The sequence below is a fragment of the Euleptes europaea genome, chromosome 6 (genome assembly GCF_029931775.1).
Source record: "Euleptes europaea isolate rEulEur1 chromosome 6, rEulEur1.hap1, whole genome shotgun sequence".
NCBI classification, from domain to species: domain Eukaryota; kingdom Metazoa; phylum Chordata; class Lepidosauria; order Squamata; family Sphaerodactylidae; genus Euleptes; species Euleptes europaea.
In genome coordinates this window covers 46,383,897-46,410,890 of record NC_079317.1, presented here as the reverse complement: position 1 = coordinate 46,410,890, position 26,994 = coordinate 46,383,897, and the positions used below count along the sequence as shown (strand labels likewise).

At 41.0% G+C, this 26,994-nt stretch overlaps 1 protein-coding gene across 3 annotated transcripts in view; it reads right to left on the bottom strand.

Moving 5' to 3' along the window:
* Positions 1-26,994, bottom strand: part of CDIN1 (CDAN1 interacting nuclease 1) — a 179,044-nt gene that overhangs the window by 121,184 nt on the left and 30,866 nt on the right. For all 3 annotated transcript variants that reach the window (XM_056851272.1, XM_056851273.1, XM_056851274.1), the window contains exons 2-5: positions 18,637-18,682; positions 17,758-17,822; positions 7,134-7,194; positions 1,800-1,872 (exon numbers count right to left, since the gene is read on the bottom strand). In XM_056851272.1, coding sequence (XP_056707250.1) covers positions 1,800-1,872; positions 7,134-7,194; positions 17,758-17,822; positions 18,637-18,682 — 245 coding nt within the window. The remainder of the gene's footprint in view (positions 1-1,799; positions 1,873-7,133; positions 7,195-17,757; positions 17,823-18,636; positions 18,683-26,994) is intronic.

Here is a 26,994-nt window from a genome sequence, read left to right as displayed (position 1 = left end):
CGTTCAAAATTATCAAACACAATTCATTTCAACTTTACATTAATTTCTATTTGACTGTACAATACAGAATGGTAAAAAAATTAAAAGAAACAACACTGAAGGTGTGCTAGCATTGTAGACATAAATTAACAGCCACAAAATATATGATCAATCTATTAACTTCATAATTCACAAGCCAATGATTTTTGTTTTACTGTGTTTGATATTGTTCTACAGAGGCTAGTCTACCTGCTTCAGATTGTGCTGACTACTATTTTGACAAGACCTGGATAGCAGTAGGTCCAAAGCAATCAGAAGGTTGACTTTGACAAATGGCGGTGCTGCAGCGAAGTTGAAAATAACACACATCCACTTTAATCTCTTTCTTGATTAAATCGAAACCATACCATTCTGACATCATGTGATTTGCTCATGAAGCATCACTGCAGGTTACTTTAGAGGCTACATCTATTGAAATGATATTGAATTTTTAGAGGAAGTACTTAATTCATTCAAATGAAACCTGCACAAGGTAACTGGGCCACCAGCCACAGATATCTGTGCAGCTAAAAAACAAAGCCTATGGAAAAGACCCCTGGCTCAAAAAAAGGGGGAGGGAAGGAAAGGAAGGGGGGGAAATACACAAACCCTTTTTCATGACCTGCAACTGGATGAAAATTTTAGTAGGCGTTATCTTTTACTTTGAGAAGGAGAAAAATATATGTATAAAGCACATTCTAAACCCTTTTACCTATTCCCATATAGTCAAGCTCCAAAGGTAAACATTACAGTAGGTAATAAAAATTCAGAAGATGAAATTGTCTTTTTTACATGAGACTAGGCAAATATTTATGGGGCAGTTGACAAACTCCTGCCTAGTAAAGGAGCCAACACTGAGAGCAATTACCCTGATATTCATGACTCACTTTGAATATCACATTGAATATTACTCATAAATCTTTTACGAGCACATCCCCAGAGCTCACTTAACAGCCGGTTTTAATCATGCAGTTGACACAGAGAAAATAACAAAATGTATTTTTTCAGTGGCAAATTAATTTAGGCTTGAACCTCCTCCTGAAGCTCTATTCTTTTCATTTTTTCCCTCCTAATACCAAGCTCAGTTAAATTCACTTTTGCATTTAGCAGTTACATTACTCTGAGGCCGCAGAATTTTAAAGAGGCATAGATTTCTTTTCAAGGATTGTTTTTGCTGTAATCATTTAAGTCACAAGCCAGCCAAAGTTAAGCATTCTAAAATCCTGTGGGTTTTAATGAAACAGAGTTAAACACATGCTTACCTCTTTCATGCTTATTTCCCCCCCTCCCCCAAATATTTATATCCCCGTTTTCTCCCAATCAATGGAACATGACATCGGTGCAGTTTAAAAGTGCTGAACACTGGCAGGATCGTGCATATAATATTTTATGTTCATTTCAGGCAAGAAAATTGATCATTTTAAAAAACAGAAATAGACTTCTCCAGAAGGAATTCAAAAATGTTCATTGTCTTAACCAAAGACATTTTCAGGCAAGACTCCCACAACTGTATTTGTGCCCATCCTTCTTACTTGTCAAGTCTCCCATGAATTCTGCTAATATGGAAGACACTTCGCAAGAAAAAACAAATGTACTGATAGAGAATGCAGGATTTTCTTTCATATAAAAAGAGCTGATTTAAATATTACATGCAAAAACAAACCATCGAGTTAGTATTATTAACTATAGAAGGTGGCTCCTCTTAGCTTACATGTAGTACTATGGTGATGATTCTTATATGAATGGAGGTTTATAAGTTACATATGTAAAAAATTACTTACGAGTTAATCCATCTTGCTCTTGTAGAAATCTTTCCAACACAATTCGAGCCATCAATGATGGAGCAAAATCCACCTTACAGAAAAGATGAAGAGTAGTGTCAACATATCTACATTATAATCATCGTAATGAATACATCGATACAGTAAATGCAAAGGCTAACCATCATATGTAATATTTGTGCACAATTTTCTAGGAACCTGAATGGCAATGCTGCAAGACAAACAAATTAAGCTCCATGTAGCTTTTTCTTTGAACTGTTCTGAAAATGAAACACAGAACTAAATGTACATACTGTGAAATCAATATTCAAACAAAACCAACCAACAAGAATACTGATAGAAATTTCTTTTGGCATCTAGTGACAATAATCAGGCCAAATTCCTTGAATGTAAAAATATGGAATGAGTAAGACTTACATGAAGGGATTATTTCCACACGTGACACAGTTCTTTTTTTTTTTTTTTAAGGGAATGTAGAATGAGATAGTATATATTCTGAAATTCAGTAAATATAAGATTAAACGTAATACTTTGAATTTCAGTCTAGATGATATAAACCTGTAGGTGTACCAATCCTCTAAACAAACAGTTGAATTCCATTGAAAGTTGTGTGGGTGCAGCATTTCACCCACAGAAAATATGTATATTATATAGGGCTCAGAGAAGCAAAATTTACTTTTAATGATCATCATCATAAATATATTGCATGTATTTAAAAGACTATCCGAGACAGGTACATTTTACTTACATTACAATGACTTTTTGCTTTAAAAGTATTTATATGAATTTGTACACAATTTCATTTTATTTAGCAACTAGATGAAAAAACCATCCCCATTTGTACATATATTTCCCCAAATATATATGCACTTAAATTCTCCAAGTAGAAAATGCTTTTCTACAGAGCAGCTTATTTCCAGTAACCCACATCAGAGCTGACATATGAAAAATGGTGAAATTACTGAAGGTAGTCCAGCCTGAATAAGGACTACCTTATTAGTTCAGGTACTTGCATCTCCCTAATTTTCATATTAATCACACACCCATCTTTCTCTGAAACAGGGCCATCATGCTTCATGTCAGAATTTAGCATGTAAGTAAAATTCATAGTGCTTCAAATCCCACTTAAAAAAATTTGTATGGTAAGAACAGAGTAACTACCAGTACTTTGATTATTCTAACCAACATCACAGTTTCAGGTTGTTGTTTTTTTAATTACACTCTGCATATATGAAAATGTATACCATTACTTATAAAATTTTAAAATAACATCATAGACTAAAAACAATAAAAACAATAAGGCCCGATTCCTATTTAAGAGTGATGCTACGCACTGTAATGCATCTGTGTTATATATTTCTCATCAATTTTTACAGTTTCCACTGATTAAATATATATTGACTCATAAAGTATTACCATTGTACCAACTGCCAGCAGATGCAGGACTCTGCCATTTAAATATTAACTATCATATAAAAATGGCAGCTTGATTGTATGGAAGCAGTAATATTGTGCTTGTTATTGCCACATTTCCTTAATGCATCAGAAGCAGTCACAAAAAGCACTACCTTCTACTTGTGCAGCTACCAATAAATAAGTTATTTAAAATAACTTTTTTTCTGAACCTCTAATTTTTTTTATCCTCAGACTTAAAATGAAACATATGAACTGTTACAATGCACAAGTACAGTATGGATACAGGCATGTTTCAACATCATAAAGTATGAGCACTGTCTAAAAACAAACAAGGAACTGCATGGAGGGAAAAAGACAAAAATCGAAACCAAAAGCGTATGCAAAAACACTGCAATGTTTTTGGCACCTTTAAAGGGCTTCCCTGTGTCAACCCTGGTGCTACGCATGTTATTTACCAAGAATTCATTCTATAACAATGTCTTTGTTTATAAAAAAGTGAATCGTGTGTCCTCAAAACCTTCTGTCAGAAACGCATCCTTTACCACTAATACAAAGCAATCCTTTTCATATGTTAACTCTATTATAACAATATATTGACACATCATAGGCCATTACAACTATATAGCAACTGATTACCGTATTTTTCGCTCCATAAGACACACTTTTTTCCTTCTCAAAAGTGAGGGGAAATGTCTGTGCGTCTTATGGAGTGAATGTGTGTGAATCCGGCCCCCAGGGAGAAGGGCAAAGCTGCGAGAGGCCTTGGGAGCCACGGCCGACCCCTGGCCGCAGCAGCCCAGCGCAGAGCCGGCGGACCCCGGGAGCCGGCTAGGAAGCCGCCAGCCAGCTGGGGGGCGCGAGGCCCCTCCCAGCAGCCGCCCAGCGCAGCGGGAGCCCGGCGCAGAGCCGGCGGGCCCCGGGAGTCGGCTTTAAAGCAGCCAGCCAGCTGGGGGGCAGGAGGCCCACCCGCCCAGCGCAGCGGCAGCGGGGCGCGGAGCCGGGCCGCCCCGGGAGCCGGCTGGGACGCCACCAGCCAGCTGGGGGCGGGAGGCCCCTCCCAGCCGCCCAGCGCAGCCTCGGGCCCGGGAAGCGCCGGGGGGAGGTTAAACTCCTCCGCTGTCATGAGTCAGCCTGTAGAGACCTCCTCTGATGAAGAGGAAGTAGAAGCCAGAACAGAGGGACATCCTCAGGCAGAAGTCCCACAGGAACAACCACAGGGCCTACAGCCTGCCAGAATAGAGGATCAGCCAAAGTCAGGAGATGACCCACCATGCCTGCAGCCTGCCAGCTCAAGGACTCCAGTTGGACCTGACACCTTACAATATGCAGTGTCTCCAGAGGCCTCGCCAAGGCCACTGGAGCAGAAAAGAAAACAGGTTCGTTTGGCAATGTAGCAGAGACGGCAGAGTGCTAGACTGAAGGCTTTACAGAGGAACCTCCCCAGTAGCAGTGATGAGGAAGAGCAGGGCTGAAGCACCACCTGTGAACTCAGCCTCATCAGCATCAGCTGGCTCTGCTACAGCAGAGGGGGAAGGGATTTAAGCCATCAGTTAGGCTTGGCTGTTGTGCAAGCAACTTGTAACCAACCTCCTGGTGTACCAGCCTTGTTTCCCTACTATCCTTTGGATTCCTGGTATCCTGACTTCGTGGACTGGCTCTGACTAATGCCTTGGACTTCCCTTGCCTGTATTGATATCTCGGACTCTGCCTTCACTGTGAATGACCTTGGACTGTTCCCCAGACTACGCTTACAGCCCTCGCTCCTCGCCTGCACCACGACATCCGCGCTCCCATCCCAGGCAGCGCAGAGCACTTTCAAGACCACCCCGCCCGGCTTCTAGGGACTCCCTGGAAGCCCGGCGGGGGGGTCTTTAAACTCCTCCGTGCTGCCATCCCAGGCAGCGCAGAGCACTTTCAAAACCCCCTCCTGCCTTTTCCCACCTTTAAAGACCGCCCCGCCCGGTTTCCTTGGAGTCCCAGGAAACTGGGCAGGGCGGTCTTTAAACTGCTCCATGCTGCCTGGGCAGGCAGTGTGGAGCAGTTTAACCTCCCCCCGCGCTTCCCGGTCCCGAGACTCAGCTGTTGGGGAGTCCCTGGAAGCCGGATGGGGGTCTTGAATATTTTCCATGCTGCCATTGCAGGCAGCGCAGAGCAGTTTAAAGACCCCCCCGCTAGGGTTCCAGGGACTCCCTGGAAGCAGGGCGGGGCGGGGGTCTTGAAAGTGCTCTGTGCTGCCTGGGATGGCAGCGCGGAGGAGTTTAAAGGCCCCCCCGCCGGGGTTCCAGGGACTCCCTGGAAGCGGGGAGGCCTTGAAAGTGCTCTGCGCTGCCTGGGATGGCTGCGCGGAGGAGTTTAAAGACCCCCCCCCCTTGCCGGGCTTCCAGGGAGTCTATAGAAGCCGAGCGGGGGGGGGGGGTCTTGAAAGTGCTCTGCGCTGCCTGGGATGGCAGCGCGGAGGAGTTTAAAGCCCCCCCCCCTCGCCGGGCTTCCAGGGAGTTCCCTGAAGCCGGGCGGGGGGTCTTGAAAGTGCTCTGCGCTGCCTGGGATGGCAGCGCGGAGGAGTTTAAAGACCCCCCCGCTGGGCTTCCAGGGGCAGTACACCATTTGATTCAGAATATATTTTTTCTTGTGTTCCTCCTCTAAACTAGGTGCGTCTTATGGTCAGGTGCGTCTTATGGAGCGAAAAATACGGTAGCTAATCGCTCATTTGCTGACTATAGCAATGTACATCAGGCAGAAGCACAGAGAAAAGCCATACTTCCTCGTAATATAACATGTAAGACTTGCTGCTGTGGCACCTCCAATACTCCAAGCACATGGTTCTTAATTCAAACACTCACTTATCTGTCTTTACTACATTTAGCATTTAAAAGTAAAGAAAGACAGACAGACATGCATTCTACTGTATCCTTCTAAGGGTTATATAAGCATTTCCAAAACAAATCAAATAAGGTGGCATTATAACTGTATTTGAAATTAATGTTCTAGATCTAGGTTACCACTGTCATGACTATAAACATTTGTGTGCCTGCTGCAACTGAATTCCTTATGGAAGTGTTCTCCTTCTATATGTTAGGGATGATCTAGAGCAGTTTCTGCTGTGGTCTCCCTGTGCATGCACCACTCTAGGTCCAGCCAAACTCAAGCTGATTGGACAAGGGATGGACATGGCATTACCACCTGCTAAGTGAGATGCTAAACTCCCATCTGCCACCCCACTAATTTGTTGCCCATCTAAAGGCAGGAACTTTTGCTTCTGTATTTAAATCCAGCTAACTATTCAACTCTCAGAAATAACAAAAAGTAGCACATTAGTTAGTAAACTTTATGTGCACAAAGAACACCTAATTAAATTGGCATTAAACTATTTTGCTTTGCTATCATCTGCATGTTAAAAGGAAGATTAGGAGGCAATTGTTTTGATGTTTACTGTAAATCTTACATTACATATATTTAACAAAACAAACTAATCAGGAAATTTAATTTCTTAATTATTCAGATGTCCATATGGATGATAGTAAATCTGCATTTTAAAAAGTACTTGTCTTCCAAAGAAAGAAAGAAAGAAAGAAAGAAAGAAAGAAAGAAAGAAAGAAAGAAAGAAAGAAAGAAAGAAAGAAAGAAAGAAAGAAAGAAAGAAAGAAAGAAAGAAAGAAAGAAAGAAAGAACCTTCTAATCAAATAAAAATTTGAGAAGGTCTCTACAGATTTAATTGCCTGGAAGAAAAAAGATTAATTGCATTAACTGATTAATAAATAGGCTTTCTCAAATTACTGGAAGTACTTACAGACAACAGAACAATTTTAAACATACAGTGTGCTTTGAGATCACATTTTTGTTTAATTACATTTTTTAGTAAAGACATGGTAAAGATTTTCCTTATGTATATACCAGAGAAATATTTTAAATAATTATTACCTCATTAGCCAGTTCCAATAATACAGGAGAAGCTGCATTTTTGCTCACTCCATTCAAGTACCTAAAGATGACAAAATCAAATATTACTGCAGATTCAAATAAAAGGCTAGCAGAGAACTCTCTCACACACATACACATACACTGGGAGAAGTACAAGAACAAACTGTCTGAGCATGTACACTGATTTTAAAAAATACCTATTTTTAGAAACAGTTCCAGATATCTAACCTCTATATTACCAAATTCTAATATCTACACTACATCATTAACATCCAAGAGGGAAAGTATATTTCAAAAGTTAAGCTGTACAGCACATAAGAGAACAAGACGGCAATTATCAATAACTAAGGTTTTAGGTAACAATATTTGGTGGCTTAATTGCAGTACTAGTGGGAGAAAGATAATTAGCCCCTGGACTACTAGACAGAAAAGAAGAGTTGGTTTTTATACCCTGCTTTTCTCTACCTTTAAGGAGTCTCAAAGCGGTTTACAATCACCTTTCCTTCCCTTCCCCACAACAGACACCTTCTGAGTTCTGAGAGAACCCAAGGCCACCCAGCGGCCTTCATGTGCATCATTATAGCATTCTGGTTTGTCTGAACTCTGTTGATGATTATTTGTGCAGAGTTCCAACTTATATGACTTAACATGTCAAGTCTCAGTCCCTGAACACTTTGGACCTTCTAAGGTAGAAGGGGCTTCTTCCTTGGAAATCTTGTATACCTAAAACTAGGGTGAAAATCCATTCAAATGATAATACTCTGCAAGCCACCACTCTGTACCCAAGGCCAAGGTTTAGATTTCTCCAATGAAGCGTTAACACTGCTCCAACCATAGGGCAGTTTACTTCACTGTAAGTCATTTGGAGGCCATCCATCAGTGATGAAGGGAAAAAAATCCAAGCCAGGGCTCTATCTTAACTCTCAGCTAAGATGTGGTGCTTAATCACTCTGCAGGTCTGCTCTATTATTTAGGTATTTAGCTGAGGTCAAATCCTTGTTGGCTTTGCCAGGGATATTTTACTGGGAACTCTCCCAGATCCTGTAGAACTTGACCTCTCATTGCTCTTTGGATAATGTTCCCTGGAATCTATATGTACTACCTGATACATGCCAGCTGATACTGGGTAATTACAGGTACAGCCAAACGTCATTCAAGCTCCCAGTGGGCTCTCAATTTAGCCAGAACAGTACTGATTGGCCTGTTTCTGATCTGTAACAGACCCACTGTTGGACACCTGGCTAGTGAAAAAAAAAGGTTTTTTAATAATTATCCAATCAAATACTGCCAAATAATGGGTGAGTATTTAACTCATTAATTTATTAGAACAGCTAGAAAAAAGTGGATTTTTGTAATTAATTTTTATTTATTTTATTTATGTTATTTATAGTCTGACTTTCTCACTGAGACTCAAGGTGGATTACACAGAGTGAGTCAATACAATCAACAAGATGGGACATTCAATAAACATTCAATAAACAATGAAATAGGATTTGGGTTGTAGATCCAACCAGAAGTCTAAAAAACAGAACTGAAGCAAAGCATAAGTGTTAACATGACACATTAAATGATGTGAAATTACACAACGGGAGCCAGCCCACAGCAAACTATACACAGTAGTATAGACCACAGTCCCCGATAATTTATTTAAGTAACTTTGTGAAGCCTTTTGTAACAGTGCCGCCTTATTGCCTGTGTAGAAAACCCCACTTTAATAATTCAGTTTTGATAGTTTGCAGAAAGCCAGGAGAGTGGCAGCCTTTCTGATTTCCTCAGGCAGGCCATTCCACAAGGTGGGTGCCACAATGGAGAAGGCACATGTATAGGCAGTTGTTAACTTTGAAGAAGCAGCAGATGGGACCAAGGGTCTGATTCAGTATAAGGCAGCTTCATGTGTTCATGAAGATGAATTGGTTTTTATATGCCGACTTTCTCTACCACTTAAGGAAGACTCAAACCGGTTTATAATCTCCTTCCCTTCTTCTCTCCACAACAGGCACCTTGTGAGGTAGTGGGGCTGAGAGAGTTCAGAGAGAACTGTGACTAGCCCAAGGTCACCCAGCTGGCTTCATGTGTAGGAATGGGGAAACCAACCCAGTTCACATTAGAGTCCGTCGCTCATATGGAGGAGTGGGGAATCAAACCCGGTTCTCCAGATTAGAGTCCGCCACTCCAAACCACCACTCTTAACCACTACACTACGCTGGCAGCTGCAGAAGGCCTTGCTCAGATAAGCCAAGCTGCCATGATGGAGCAAAGGGGGAGAGAAAGTCTCAATATAGTTAATAGCTATTGAAAAACTTCACCAGCAACCCCTCTGATCTAGCCTCAAGGGTTTAAATAGCCTATTTTTATTTACAAACTTGAGACTCAAGGTGGTGAAGAAGTAATACAGCCCACCGTTAACACAGTAGAAATTCTGCATGACTATGGTGTACACAGTAGCCAGTAGGAAGAAAAGGAACCTCCCCTAGTGCGTCAGAGGTGGGAGAAATGGCAAGATGCTTCTCCGATACTGGCCTGCCATCTTTACTTTCCATTTAATTTTAACACTGTTTTAACAGAAACTGAAACAGATGTGGTGAACAATACTACATGCTGGATAAAGCCTCTGTGAACACACAAATGCAGTAATAATGCTTAAGCATGTGCTGCAGCGAAGGAAGCACTTGGAAAGCTACTCCTGCTGCTTTGTATCTGTGGACTAAAAGAACTACACATCAATACCTTGGATGAAAGATCTAGGACAGTGATGACGAACCTTTTAGAGACCGAGTGCCCAAACTGCAACCCAAAACCCACTCATTTATTGCAAAGTGCCAACACGGCAATTTAACCTGAATACGGTTGCTAACTCCAGGCCGGGAAATTCCTGGAGATCTGGGGGACAGCGGAGTTTGGGGAGGGAACTGATCTGTATAGAGCGGCGGTCGGTTGTAATCCTGGGAGATTCCCAGGCCCCAACTGGAGGTTGGCAATCGTGTGTGTGTGTTAAGTGCCTATGAATCAAAGTCCTACCAAAAGTCCTATCTTTGGCAATCGTACCAGGGGAGGAATCCCTGCAATGGCGGGAAAGCAAGGCGACATCGCCATGTTACCTCAGGATCACCCACTTACTGCAGCCTCGGGGAAGTTGGCCAGGCCATGCAAGCAGCAGGAGTTCTGGGTGAGAAGTGAGGGCGGAGGTTGCCCAGCGGAACTCCTCCTCTGAGGGCAGGGCCGGGGACGGCGCAGGCAGCTGGAGCCAGCTCCAGTCTCACTGCCCCTCGCGCCGTGTGGGACAGATGTTGGCGGTGCAAAGCAGGAGCGGCACGGCGGCTCCCACTCGAAGAGAGCCCAGACATGCCACCAGCCATCCCGGCCGATCCTGCACCGCCGAGGGGTCGCCCTGCACCGCCGAGGGGGAGAGAGAGGGAAGCTCGCAGGTGCCCTAGTGACAGCGAGAGGACCCGGGGAGCTCAACTTTCTCCTCCCCACCCCTCCCCTCATGACTGCCAAAAGAAGGAGAGGAGAGAGGCTGACTGGTGCAAGAGCCAGGGCTGCGGGCAGGGGTCGCCACCATGAGGCGGCTCGGGGGATCCCTCCCGCCGCCTCTCCTGCAGCTGCTGGGGCTGCTTTTCTGTGCTGGGGCGACAGTGCACGGGCCCACAGAGAGGGCTCTGTGTGCCCCCTCTGGCATACGTGCCATAGGTTCGCCACCACTGATCTAGGATAACAGAAACCAAACGATACAGAGATGAGCTTCCCCCAGAATGATCTCTGCTGCAGTAATGTTGTTGACACTGTGAGTCAACAACATTACTGCAGCAGAGATTGTTCTGGGGAAGCTCATCTCTGTGAGTCAACAACATTCCTAAAGTTATGACTAACTTCTAGTGAGGCCAAGCCATGCAAATGGTTATGACATTGCCTATGAATATTTGTAAGGAACATGGTACGGTACAGTGGGAGCTCTGGAGTAAGGTTCCTTGATCCTCTAGTAGGGGATGGAGTGGAGAAAACCCTGTAAACTGGCTAGCAGATACTTAAGGCCTAGGTGCAGCCAAGTGGACAAGCCCTTGGGCAGGAAACAAAGGGCTACTGGCCTTCAGGTTGGAGCCTAGAACTGGCAGGAAGATCTGCCTGCACAGAAAGAAAACAGCTTTGCATTTAGAAGTAGGTTTTCCTCTTACCTCCCCCCTGCTTGTTTTATGTTTCTATTGTATTTTTGAACGCTAAGCTGCACAGGGCCACTTATGCCAGCTTCAGGGAGTGATGTGGCAGCACAAGGCTCATACCCTGCATCCCAGGTGTCGGTTTTCCAGAGCAAGTGCCCGTGCTGGCGTCCAGGGGGGCATTCTGGGGGTGGAGCTGACATTAGTCAGCCCCCAAAGCCCTTTCTTCCCTGTCATCGAGTTATACTTGAAAAATATCTGGCGAAGCACTGTGAAACCCAATGGAGGAGTTTCACAGGGTTTTGTAAAAAGAACATTTTTTACTTTTATTTTTGGGCCAGAAAGCCTCTCAGGAGGAGGTGCAGCTGCACCATCCCTGGCCATCACCTAACTACCCCCCCTTCAGGACTGCTCTGTAAATTTCCCCCTAAAATGTCCCCCAGGAGCAGCATAGGAAGTGGACATTTTGGACTGCAGTGGGAAGGAAGAGATGAGAAAATTTCACCCCATGGATGGAAATCCTTCTGCCCTTAGAAACATCCACTTATTGGGTTTAGTTGGGATGCTCATATCCAACTACAGCTATTAGTCACGTGAAACAATGCATAGCCATTGCTGAATCAGGGCCAAGAGAACACAGAATTATACGCTTATTATTATTCTTTCAAAAACATTCTAAAATAAAGAACATTTACAAACATGACCGGCTGCAGTCACTAAAATTCTCATATAGTTGAATGGGTAGTTATAAAATTAATTAGTCCATTGTTGAAGAAGTCACTATCAAATTCAATGGGGACCAAAATACCTTTACTGTTGTATGCGTTTTACGATGAACCTGTTCTTCTCAGTAAATGTACCACATTCTTGCCAACCCTGTCTACTTGCAGCACAGGTCAGTATGTGACCTAAGATGCTTGCTTTTTAATTTAATGAATCAAAAGGGGAAGACTCCGCCTTTTCTTCGTTAGAGCTATAAAAATCACAGTTGATCTTGGAAATACAGCTAGAGCCCCCCACTGATGAAAACAGAGCAAATAGAAATTCCAAGACTAAGCCCTCTTGAATAAGAATTGTGGTTATTTAGTGGCATGTGCATATTCCACCTAAATTAACAAAATAAAGTACACAAATAGATTATTGCTGAAAATCTATGAAAACCAATGAAAACCTATTGCCCTAATTTCAGTGTGATAAATTGTGTGTGGGTGTAAAGTGCCGTCAAGTCGCAGCCGACTTCTGGCAACCCCTTTTGGGGTTTTCATGGCAAGAGACTAACAGAGGTGGTTTGCCAGTGCCTTCCTCTGCACAGCAACCCTGATATTCCTTGGTGGTCCCCCATCCAAATACTAACCAGGGCTGACTCTGCTTAGCTTCTGAGATCTGACGAGATCAGGCTAGCCTGGGCCACAATGACATAAATTTTGTATCTTCCTTACTGAAACCTCAACAAAAGGCATTAAGTACATTAAGATCTCTTGGGGAACACACACTGTTTAATGTATCCTGAATACCAGATAACTGTATGTATTTTTAACAAGTACCAAACGGCTCAAAATGATCACAATCAGATGATCTGACAGTTCATTAAACTTCTGATAACTTCCCAGAAATATCAGCTGTTCCAAAATATGATGGTCAGGCTATTGTTGGAGGCTTAGAGTGATGGTTCTTAACTTTAACAAGCTTTGGACTAGGAAAGAACCACCTCCTTCCTTACTCTCCAGCCTGCCAGTTAAGATCCACCTCAAAAGCTGTGGTCTTTGTGCCCCTGCCCACAAAGATGAGGCAGGTGGCAACTAGAGACAAGATTTTCCAGTAGTGGGACACTGCTGTTGTAATTCCTTCCACTAGGGTCTTTTAGATGCCAGGCCAAAACATTTTCATTCATGGAGGACAGTTCTATCAGCAGCTACTAGACAGAATGACTAAAAGGAACCTCCATTTTCAGAGGCAATAAACCTCTGAATACCAGTGCCAGAAGGCAATAGTAGGGGAAGGCCTTGACCTTTATGCTCTGATGTTGACCATCCAGAGGAATCAGCTGGCCACTGTGTGAAACAGGATGCTAGACTAAATGGACCACTGGTCTGATCCAGCAGGGCTCTTCTTATAGTCTTATTTTTTTTTATGCAGGCTTTTAGCTAACTTATTTAATATTTTTCATTAGTTGTATGGTTTGCTTTTATCATGAGGACTATTCTATAGATATTTATGCTGCTCAGCCTTTGTTTTATGCATTTTTATGCCCCTGGCTTGTATGTAATACTGATTTTATGGTATTTTTTTTACCTGTGAGATGCCTCAAGCAGGTCTCTGGAGAGGTAGCATATAAATTTTCTAACTAAATAATAATGCAAGCCCTGTTCAGATATATTAGTTAACTGTGGTTTGTTTTCCTTTACCTTGGTTAACTGTTGTGAAGTGGGTTTGCATACCATGGCTTGTGTTTACAATGGACAAATTTTACATCTGCACCAAGCAAGTCATGGTTAAGGTACATCCTCCACTTCTCATGGCTTTCTACTTGCAAGCATAACTTACTGGTGTGTCTCCCTCTATGTGTCATCAGGAGGTATTTCTCATTTTGAATTCAGTGGGCACAGAAGGGTGTAACTCAGTTTAGGATTGCACTGTAAATCACAATTCAATGTATGATTGGGATCTTAACCAGAATTAAGGCCACAAAGAAAAATTAGTGGTATTATCCTAGTATTCCTTCACAGTGCATGTAATGTGAACCAGCAACTCTGCTATGTGGATGTCGTCCTGTCAGTGACATTGCTTGGGTCTCAGAGGTACAGAATGAATAAGGGAAGAACAACAGGGGAGGGGTGAGTTGATTCTACATGTAAATGAAGAAGATAATTCCTACAGATTATGTTGCAAATTTCACAAGACCAGACCTGACATCCCTCCCATTCCTTTGAATTCCCAGTTCAACTGGATCACAGAAGACAAAGATCTCATAATCAAAAGTAGTAGACTGATTCTGTAGAGTATGAATGTGTGTCTATGCGAATGTAGGTGCATCAAATCCAGTACAGTCTTAAATCCAGTACAGTGACTCCTATCATAAAATAGGCATTACTACCTTGCATTGAGTTCTGTAGGTACAAAACCATAGTCAAAAGTGAGAAGAACTGGGAATGTAGATAGAGGGGACAACAAATCCACGGATTTGTAGTCTGAATGTAATATCCTTACTACTAACACAATAGGGTTAGAGTCTGCAATAATTATCAAAGTGAGTTGGGTCGTCACCGCATGTGTTTTTATCTCATTGTCCTTTTTCAGGTTTTTGCTGGTAAGTCTTTAACATAATAGTATTAAATGTAGTATTTATTTTCCAGTGTTCCCGGTTACAGGACCTGTTTAATTTGAAGTACGTTTTTTAGCTATTTTAGCTATTATTTTTGTTGCAGCCCCCAATATTAATATTTCTGGGTTATATAAGTGTAACCCTGCAAGTTTGGCCTCTACTAGAGTTGGAGGGGGGAGGTATTTTGTCCCTGAGAGGGAGCCCTAGGACAGTTCTGAGTGAAAAGAGAGGGTTCAGAGGAGAAAATAGGAGACAAAGGCCATCTGAGTCTGAGGACAGAGAACAGACTGAGAAGGAGCTTCAAGAGAGCTGCAGCCCAACAAACAGCTTGAAGAGCAGCATCTACACCACAGAGAGCCATGAAATGGACAAAAATGTGGAAGATACATTGTGAGGCATACTAAGGACAACAGAATTTGCATTACAGCTGGATAAGTCAACTTTGCCAAGCAACAAATCTTTGCTTCTACTTACTTGTGGCTTTATAAAAGATGAAAGTTTGCTCGAGTTGTTATTTGCAAGGCAACTAAGATCAGATACTAAAGGGGAGACAATATTTCCTGTTGTTGAGCATTTCTTCAAAGACATGGAAATTCTGCTTACTAACATACTTGTTTGTGCAACTGATGGAGCACCACCAGTGACTTGTTACTACTGTGGGTGTGTTGCTTACTTTAAAAAAGCAATGCCAAATGTCTTTACCATTCACTGTGTCAGTGATTGCCTGCACAAGTCTTTACTGCAACAAATAAAATTAAAGCCCATGCTCTCAATGATCGACTACTCAGGGAGATCTGTGTTGAGAATGATGAAGATGTTGAACATTTGCTGTTTCATACTGAAGTGCATTGGCTATCAAAAGGCAATTGTGTGAGATGTTTTTATAACCTTTTTGACACTGTTGAGCAGGTTTGTTTCTTTTTTGAAGACACTAATGCTTTGGTCAGTGATGAACTCAAAGAGATCAGGTATGACATTGCTTATTTACTAGAACTATTTGCAAAGTTCAATGAAATGAATTTGCAGTTGCAAGGAAATGAGGACAGTCTTAGTAAGGATAAATCTATCTCGTCTAAGTTTATTTCAAAATTAATGCTATTCAAATGCAATATAGGGTGTCACGAGCGATACCAATTTCCAAGACTGACTGAGCTAGAAGAGAAAGGTAGAATACAAGATTTGTGACCATTTAAATATGCTTTGTGACCATTTGGATATGCTGCATGAAACATATGTCTGAGAGATTTGAGGATCTTCTTTCGATGAAATTAACAGATTGGGTGATAAATCCATTTTCAGATACTGAGGAATCTGGAGTAGTAGACGAAGAACTAATCGAGCTACAAAATGACATTGAGCTGAAGCCAAAAATTTAAGAAATCGTATCAATAGTTTTGGTTACAGAAGGAAATTTTTGATCGCTATCTAGCACTATGGACAGTGGTTAAGAAGCTCCTTGTTGCATTCCCAACATCATATTTGGTGGAACATGGTTTTAGTGTGCTCATCCAACTTCTCTCTAAGCAAAGAAATCAACTCCAGGTTACTAAATGTGATGATTTAAGACTCCTGCTGAATGACTTTAAACCGGACATTGGAAACTGGTATCACTTCATCAAGCCCATCCATTGCATTAAGAATTTACTGAATAGTGAAGTGGTTACTAAACATGGTATCTAAGATGCTTGCTAAATGACTATCAGACTTTGAAAAGCTGGTATCACTGGATTCAACTTCATCAAATTGTTGAATAAATTAAAGTAAAAAGTTTTCATTTTAATTGGAACGTGCATTTAATTGTTCCTGTTTTAAATTTTATTGTTATTATCTTCCTTAGTGGGTCGTGCAAACCACTATTCTGAATGATGCTTTTCATAGAGTAGGGGGCACTGGGAATGAGTTTATAGACGCAAGGGGACGGTTGCCTGAAAAAGTTTGGGAACCAGTGATCTATATGAAGTAATTAAATAAATACACAGAATGAAATAATACAAATTAATAATTATTTTATACTGTATTACATAGTTTATGGGGCAGGAACATATTTTTTCACTATTCATGCAACTCCAAGAGAACAATGCCCTGCTAACTTTGTTCAATTCTTTTGTGAAGTATTTTTGCTATCTTGTAACAACAAAACTTGAGAAGCAATAAAGAAAAGACTATCCCAATAAAGATAAGACCACAGTAGCTACTTGAATATGTTGCATGGTGAACATATTGGTTGGTTGGTCTTATAACTTGGTAGGTGATTTTATAATTTGGTGTATATGTGTTGCATAATAGATATGTGTATGTTTCATACAATCAGCTTGCCTCATATTGTTAAAATTCGGTGGTTTGTAATTTTAGGATATTTTTAGGTCACAAATATCAGCCACCTATAATCACAGGTATAATCTCATTTGCCATGCAGGCTGTTCAGATGTAAATCTGTACAGTAAAGTTTTAATTGCACATCTCTACCAGATATCAATAAACCCTAATTATGTTGCTGAGATGTCTATGTCAATATAGCTACAGATAACCTATAACAAAGTTCAGTTACAATTTATTAATCCCAGGTGCACATACTTATATACCGGTAGTAGTTTTATGAAATGACATATTAAAAGTTTATGCCTTCTTGAAAAGGGTTTTTTGACATCATTGTTTCTAAAATAGGCACAGACCAAAATGTACAAATTAAGTTGTAAAGCCCTTATCCATAGATATTATTTTAATACAGCACACTGTCTAAAATGATAAATATGTTTCCTGCAATTAAGGTTCTCTCAATGGGGTTAATACATTTCACCAGTAATACCCTCGTATAGCATGCAATTCCTAACATCTCCTTTAAAACAAGAAATGAGGAATAGTGCCACAGATTGGGGCCTTAAATCAACAAAGAAAATAAGAAAATTTAAATTTGTTGGTTTCAGAAGGACTGCAACGTGCATAGCGGCACACTGGATTGTGGCCCATATTATCCTAGCTGAATGAGATTTATCCTGGAAAACTAGTAGAACTAAAATGGTTACTCTGTGGAGATTTGGGTCATCGGTATCATCTTTAAAAATAAATATAGAATGTGAGATATGCAGAAAATGAGATAGTTTAGATTAAAATCAGCGTTCCACTCTATAGTGAAGTAGATAGATCATACCTTTGATAATAAGCATCAGTTACCTCTGGAGTATGATGTTTGGCATGTTTTCTTTTGATTTGTTTCTGAAAAACAATAAAACAGTTTATAATATATCAAACAGAAATCTAACACAAATTATGAGTACCTGAGAAAATCCTCAAATCCTACCCAGAAATTATTTTTCATTAAAACATGGAATGAAACATCTTCTGACTGTACTGCAACACGCCATATATGTAAAAGGCACTAAGGTCATAGTAATTGAATCTAAATAAGTTTGCTAAGGGTTGCAGAGGGCAGAGAAAAACGTGTACTTTCTTTCAACCTTTATATTAATTTCCCCTCAAATCAATTCCATCCAAGTCCCCTGCACTCTGGTTTTACAATTCAATTGGCATTTTTAACCAGGAAGAACATTGCTTAAAAACAACTTATTTGAAAACTACAAAAAGTAATTCCATTGAGACTTGCCACTTGACTGACACCTGTCATCTCATGATAAATGACTCCATTTTCTGCCTCTCTTGCCTTCTGCCACTCCGGCAATGGTCATTTATCATCATCTCTGTCAGCCATGGAAAGCGGCACTGACAGTGCAAGTCAGCAAACATTTAGCACATGGAACCACGCAACACAGGGAAATTATTATTGTCAGAATAATAATGGTTTAGCATAATTTATTACAGGTCCACCAAATAAGCAAAGGCTAGATGTTATTAGACAGATGGATGGGTAGGCTTGGCAGCCATCCACTGAGACTCAGGCGGTGCTTGATGTGGAAAGGGGAACATCCTCCAAACCAATCAGAAAGCTGGCAGTTCAATTACAAAGAAATAAAGGGACATTCATCATTCAATTAGGCACCTGTCAACCCTCACAAAGGAGAAAACTTCTAACCTGGTACTCCTGGGAGAAGATGCTCAGCAGAGTGGACTGCGATTGACTGGAACAAATAAAAGAAGGACAAAGTTAATTACTGGAGTGCACTGCAAAGAAACAAAAGAGAAAGGAGCTTCAAAGGTAGGCCTGCTGCCCTGTAATCTAACAGAACATGAAAACAAGTGTGGAAAAGTTGTTCCAGATGAACACCTCAGACAAAGGCTTCCTACTGCTAGGTCAAGGAGAGATTGAGAAAAAGAGTTTATGAGAAAGGGAAGAGGGGGGAAATGTAGCATGACTTTCAAAGCAAACTGGCATGTTGTTTTGGTGAGTCCCTTCCAGCTTTGGAACCCACAAAGTGATATCAGTAGCATGTGCCGAAGTTGGGAGATGGTGCAAGGGGAGGGAAATGAAGCAGATTTCTATTAATAATTGATGGAGCTAAATTCCATTAGCTGTTGGAAACATACAGATTGTTCATTGGCAACATATTGAAATTCATTTTCCTAGCAGCAAGGGAACCTCTTCAGTAGCTGTCTCATATTCAGGGGAGAAACTTAGCTCTCTGTCAGAAACAGCATATGGGACCACTGTAACATTCCCACTAAAACTGATGTGCTTTGAAAATAGAAACTTTCACAGCAGGAAGCTGAGATTCCCTGGAGTCGGTCATTTCCAAAGACTGCCATAAGCTTCATTCATTTAAAGCTCCACTCAATGTCAAACACCTGGCAATGAAGCAACCTGGAAAGCATTCTCCCCAAGAGAGAGTTTTTCCCTCTGCATAGTTAACATTTAGAAACAGGACAAGATTCCCATCCCCAACTAAACAAAAGGCAATCAATACCATACGGCTACTGTTTTCAATTGTCCTCTGTGGATCTGTCTACCTCATCACATATTGAACATAGTTAATTATTTCTGATATATTTTATTTGCAGATGCAACTTGAGCAAATTAGTTCCAATAAATTGACTCTATAGTATACAAAGTAGAATGATTGACTCTATAGTATACAAAGTACAATGAACAATTAACTTTTTTTACCTTACAAATACAGCATCTCAGCCTTAGAATAAATAATTCCAGTGTCCAGAATCTGCACACAGACAGTATTTCCTCATCACATCTGGAGTTGCCAACTCCAGTTGGAAAATTTCTCATAATATAGCCAGAATATATTCTGAAAAATTTGAGTTGCACATGAATTCAAACTGAGGATTCAGTTCTGCATGAACAATGTATGCAAAGTAGCATGAGAAACCAGTTCATAGTCACTAGAATCCTCCCCTATCCTACCGGTCTTTTCACCATTACAGTACTGGGCATCCAACACTGTGGACTTTACTGTCCTTTCCAGTCTGGACTTTACTGTACTTTCCAAATCAAGCTCATCTGTGACTCTCTATAAGCATCGTCTAGGCTGGTCCTTCAAGAAGACAAAAGAGGACATCAAGAAGACAAAAGTAATTACTGGGGAATTTTTCAACTTTAAGGTTGACAATGAGGAAAGTGAAATTGTTCAAGACTTTCTATTCCTTGGCTCCATCATCAACCCAAAGGGAGATTGCAACCAAGAAATCCTGAAGAGGGGCAATGCTCTTAGGACCCATTGTCACCCCTACGCCGGCATCTGTGCCACTTGCACAGTGCAAAACTGGCATGGACGCCAGCTTAGGGCCACTTATTCTGGCCCCCCTGGACCAAGGCAACAGCACGTCCCTCAGACCCCGGTGCGGCATCTCACCGACATTCTCCCCATGCTGTTCCTGGGGTCTTCTGGGGTGGGGGTACCCTGTTCATGCTGGGACTGCCCCCAAACACAACTGCATTGCTGCACCGTCAATTTTGGTGGTGCAGCATCACTGTTTGCAATGGGGCCTTTCCCCCCATTTTAGTTTTTTTTTTTTTTAAACTAAAAACCCCTCTCCCCCGTGATGGCCAGAAAACCTCAGTGGAGGCGCCGTGGCCAAGCTGACCCCAGCCTCTGCGATATCCAGGATTGCACTATGAGACTGGGAAGGACAGCCATGAAGGAGCTAGAAAAGATTCTTAAGTGTAAGGATATGTCACTGGCAACCAAGATCAAGTTAATCCATGCCATAGTATTCCCTTTTACTATGTATGGGTGTGAAAGTTAGACAATTAAGAAAGATGACAGGAAGTAGATTCTTTTGAAATGTGGTGTTGGAGGAGAGTTTTACAGATGTGGACTGCCAAAAAGACAAATAAGTGGGTTCTAGATAAAATCAAGCCTCAACTGTCCCTAGAAGCTAAAATGACTAAACTGAGGCTATCGCAATTTGATAACAATATGAGAAGACAAGACTCACTGGAAAAGACAATAACGCTGAAAAAAGTTGAAGGCAGCAGGAAAAGAGGACGATTCAACATGAAATGGATTGACTCTATAAAGGAAGCCACAGCCCTCAGTTTGCAGTACCTGAGCAAGGCTATTAACAATAGGCCATTTTAAAGGACATTAATTCATAGGGTCGCCATGAGTCAGAAGCTATTTGATGGCATTTATCACACAAAAGGTCGTCCTTCAAGAGGATAGCTCCAAGTTTTGTTCTTCAATTTTCCTGTTCCAATGTATGATATGGGTGATATTGTGGTTTCATTGTATGCTTCTGTTGCTTTGTTCACTGGATGTCTTATGAGGAATGATTACATTTTTCCTCTTTATTCTGTAATCCCCTTGAGTCTCAGTAAGAAAGGTGGTGAGAAATAAGCTGGATAAATTATTTTTATTGATAAGCTGTTTGTTGTCTTAATGACAACAAACAGCTTAATATTGGAAGCCACGTTGGGATATTTTTAAGCAGAGAGAATGGTTTTTCTGAGACTAACCTGCTTTTTCTGAGACTAACCTGCATAAAGTAAAGTACAAGGTCAAGTAATATTTAAAGGGATGACACCTTTTATCTTCTAGTGCAATCTTTGCAAAGTATAACACAGTAAGAAAGTATTTCTACACATACACATCCTTATAAGGATATACCTTCTCCATGCAGACCAAAAAAATCCTCACCACAGGTCCAGGGCCACAAAGGGCTGGGATATAGATTTTTGCAAAACTGGTGTCCCCTCAAGTTTGCAGAAAAATCCAATTTGTTAGTTTGATGAAGGGAGGGGGCTTCCCAAAATGACAGCAGTGATGCCTATGCATGGGCAGATATCACAAAATGACAGCTGATGTTGCATGGCCACCACTAGGGGGTGTAGGGGGAGAAGTGGGAACCAGATATAGGAGAGGGAAAGCAGCAGAGATTGCAAGGATTGAGGGAAGCAACGAGACAGGGTGGGTAGTAGAAAACGTAGTGGCTAAGTGGCAAAAGCAAGAAAGGAAGCAGAAACAGATGGAAAGGGGGAAAAGTAGCAGAAAAGAGCCAGAGGAGTGACTACAAGGGAAAGAATTTCCAAAAGCAGTGGGGGGGGGGGAACTGAGGAAGGCAAGGCTAGATGGGAAAAAGCAGGAGCCACAGTCATTGCTGTCAGAGAATCCATAATATTATTACTTTTCAGGTGGTCATACACAGTGTTGCATCAATACAGGGCCTTAATATATCTAGCTGCACAGAGGATTCCATCTTTGCACACACCTATCCTATGTACGCACCTATCCTTTACAGTTCTGCATAGTTGGTTCAACTCACCTTGACTGCCATTCAACCAGATGGCAAGACATTAAAATGATGACAGCAAAATATGTTGTTTCTTCATAAGAAAAAGGGATTGGTGAGTACTGTTTGCATTATATCATTAGAAAACTAAGAAATGATTTATGTATTATAATCATTATACAAAACAACATTCGCGCAGAATTGCTCAGCGTCATAACTTTAAGTACATTCTACCAATGTACTTTCTGAACGATAAAACAGGCATTATTTTTTGGCAGAGTGGATCATTCAGAGATTTTGCATAGCATCGCTATAGTAATTGCAAACTGTGGTTTGAATCCAAAGCTCTGCTACTGTAATAGCAATATTAGCAGAATGGCATTTCATATTTATATATGATCTTTGACTGAGATCACTGAAAGCTTTTGAATTAAGTTTAATCAGTATCCTGATGACACCCAGATCTATATTTACCAAGAGTGCAATCCTGAAGGGGTGTGTGTGGAGCCGTGGAAGACAGGAATGGCGGAGCTGCACCACCTCCTCTGAGGTTTCCCGGCCGCTGTGGAGGCAACCCCCCCTTTTAACCACAGAAATTTAAAAGGGGGGAGATGCCCCATAGCCAGCAGCAAGGCTGCGCCACCTTTTTCAGTGGCGCAGCCCCACCGCTGCTCAAGGGGGCAGTTCCGGGGACAAAGGGCTGTGGAAGCTGCCTAAAGGCAGCTCCATTCCCACAAATGCCCTCATGCCTGCGTAAGCTTTCCTTTCTGGGAAATCCCTGCCTGTGTGGCTGCACTGGTGGCGGACACCGGTGGCACCTGCATGCCAACATGTTTGCCCCCATGCCGGCATAGGTGCCACCTTATTCCATGATCAGGTTGAACCTAAGCCGGCACAGGGTCATGCCGGCTCCTAAGGAGCTTTGCCGCCCCCTCAAGAATGGGCTGCAAGCCTCCAGATGAAGCTGTTTCGGCACTGTGCCTTAAAATAATGATCGGGGGAAAGGGCTTAACAAGTTGAAACTGAATGCAGAAAAGCAGAAGTGATGCTGGCCAGCATGGATGATGTCCTAGAAGGAATCAGCTTTCCTGTTTTAGATAAGGTAAAGCTATCAGCTTCTCAGGTGAAGAGTCTTGACTTTTGGACCCCCTGTTAATCTTTGAGAAAGTGGTTCAAACTATTGCAAAGGATGCATTCTTTTGGCATAATCAGATTAAGAAAAAGCCCTCCCTTTAACACTCAGCTCATCTATCCACAGTGATCCAAGCTACTGCAACCCTGAAGTTAGGCTACTGCAATGAGCTCTATGTTGGGCTGCCCTTGAAGACAACTCAGAGATTTCAACTGGTACAAAATGCAACTATTTGTTTCCAGATTCAATGAAAGATGCTGGTTGTTAATTTTAAAGTCCTTTACAACCTGGGAGCCACATATTAAAAGGACTGTCATTCCTGATAAGGATATATGTGACATCTTGCATCTACCCAGTGCTCTCTACTTTCAGTACTTTTCTGTTTTGCACACCTAGCTTCAAACAGGAATTGGGCCATTCCTTGTGTAGCACTTGCCCCCTGGAATTGCCTCCCAGAGGTCATCTAGCAGTATTCATCCTTGGTTCCTTTTAGGAGATCCTGTAAAACATTTCTTTTTGTTAATTATTTCTTTGCATTAATACTGGCTGTATTTTTTTCCCCTGAAAGGAAAAATGCTTTTTGGGGGGTGCTGTGCATTGCATTTTTTAATTTTGTATATATTTTCATTTATTTTGTGGATAATTTTTCTTTGACTAGTTTTAATATTTTTATTTTATTTCTGCAACCTTTAGTCCTTTGGGGATAGGCAGGGTTCAAGAGGTTATTTTACAATAAAATTAATGGTTCAAAATGTTTTGGTGGTAGCATCAAATATCACTGGGAGGTCCAGAGGAATCAACAGGGACTCATTCCCCCATTCACCTCTAGGAACCTTGTGGGGAGGTCCAGGGGCAGGCTTGCTTCAGCTGCTGCCTCAGGGGATTCTCACAGGTGAGGAGCCGTCTTTCTGCAGAATAACTCTTAGTAGCCTGCTATCCCAGCCCCCTATCTTGCCAGCTCCCACCTCTCATGAGGCCTCCACTGCTAGGGTACCTGTCTTGGCACCATCTTATGCCTTGGCCTGCCTGCTCAATAGTATGCAGTGCCCTAGAGCATTTGCAAAAACCACAATGCAGACTCGATCCTTATCAGCCCTCATCTCTATCTAATCAGCTGTATGGTGGAGGCAGCAGTGAAGCCAAAGGCAGGTGGAGAGCCTAGCTCCTGACAAGCAAATAGCCATCATCATGACCTCTACAGGACTGCAAAATTCCAGCCTGACCAAGCCAATTGAAATAGACCTAGAAAACCGGTTCTTTCAGGAGTTTCGCAATAGCCACCTCCCATTCATAATAATTTTGCTTTCTGGGGTCAATGCTCATTAAGATGCATATTAACAAAAATGTGCCTATGAAGAAGCATTATGATAAAAATCTCTTTAGTTGCATATTAACTGTATTGCAACTTGATACAAGCCAGACATATAGAATCCACTGTAACAGAAATTTATACTACCTCTTGATACTTACACAGTTCAGTAAAACTAGAACGCTCATATGACAAAGATCACTAAGCGATCTTAGTATAAGGATAACTTTATGACAAAAGTAAAAAAAAAAAACTCTTTGAGAAGAGTCATCCTTCGTTTGACCTTGACACTCTAGTTGCTCTAACAACTTCCATACAATTTAGTGACGTGCGAGAACAGATGATGGTGCAGTACACAGAGATGGCAACATTTAAAATTCATAGTAGCACAAGGCCATTACTTTTCCCACTGGGCCACTTGAACTTTAATAATGTCTGACCTGGATGGCCAATATGTTCTAGCAGAAAAGAGAGGAAAATTGCCAGTACATGATAGCGTTCAAACGACTTTTCATTTAAAAACATTTAACAAGGTCCTATAAAACTGAGTCTCAATTCTTTCTGAAGAATTTTGTTTCAGTGTTTTATATTGTTGAGTATATTTCAAGACATTTCCACATACTATTTTCTTTTTAAACAGAGATTAAAATGCTAAAATAAGAAAATTAAAATGCACTGAGTACATAACATTATTTTCGCGCACACCATCTTTTGGTTCATATTTAATAACTGGAACTAACATTTATCTATGATAGCAATGCTGCTGCTAACTAAAACAGTGAAAAGTGCAGAGGTCTCGAAAGCTCACACTTTCTGCTGAGAGGAATAAACTGTAATTTGCTTAAATTTTACAGAAGGGATCGTTTACAAGAGGGAGGAGAAACATGGCACATCAACATGGTTGTTATGAATACAACTTTACTCTTGCTAGTACATGGATCCATCATGGTAAGGTATATGTGTATATAAATCAGCATTAGGAATTTTACCTGCTTCAAGTAGTCACCACACATATTATATAACACTCCAAATAAACAACATTCTGCATCACATATGTAGTTATATTAAATGGCGCTAAACTGTATTATATCAGCAATACAGTCTTGGGATGGGGCATACCGAATCACTAAAAAGTCAGCCTATGGAGTGCTGCTTTAATTTTGCCAGTGAAATCATGCAATATAACTATGTGATATCTCTAATAAAAGGACCGGTAATATCAAAACTGACTTTGTAGACTATATTTGATGTGTATAGCTAGGTTTTCTTCAATCCAAAAGCCATGTGACCATTGCACTGTATAGCACAACATTAAAAGATATTATTAATATTATAATCGTGTTTCAAAATGCTGTCATCATTTCTGCTGTATTTAGCAAATCAAATTTATTTCAATAAACATTTCCGCTAATACTTTCATGAATAAAAATTATGAATGAACTTTGCATTAACACATTTAAAATTCATAAAACTGTGTTTAGAACTGATATAGGTGAAATCTTCACTCTGCTACCAGGAGCTTTTCATTGCATCTGAGTATTTTACACAAATCACAATTTTTTTAAAAAAAAAAAGCTAGAAAAGATCATCCACACATACTGACACCACTTGGTTAAAGGCAATATAATCAAATTTAGAAAACTGTAGACTGAGTGTGTTATGTACAAGCAATTAATTATAAAAAAACAGCCAGGTAGCTTCATTATGTTGATTACTGTTAATGGCATTTTGGCCTCATGCAGCTACTGTCTTTAGAATCTCTATGCACCACAAGTTAAATGCACGTGGTGTTTGATAGTTATATTCAGTGTATAAATCACACAGCCAAAAATGGACTCAAAGTTTCTAATGGCATAATTATATATAGTTTATTCCACAACACTTAATATTTCACTACAGTTATCTGCAGAAAATGACAAGGTTCATTGAACAGCCCAAACAAAACTTAAAAATAAATATTTACTTTGGTATATGTTACATAAATACATACTTTCGGGAAATTTCAGCAGGTACAATTTGTCATAATATAGCATGGGTCTGACAAGCTATACTTGCCAAATATCCCCTTACCTGCACCAATATTAAAAGTACAGGAGCCCTAATTTGAATACTGGCCATCCCAACTTTAGAATCTCAAGTGTCCTATATTATGGTTACAGTGCATTCATAAGTCATTCCTTTGCAAGATAGTGTTGTTTGAAACAACATTTCCAAGTCTAAATGAGACATTGGTATGGAGAGAACAAGAGAAATAGCCTGGCACACACACACACACGCGCGCGCACACACACACACACACACACACACAC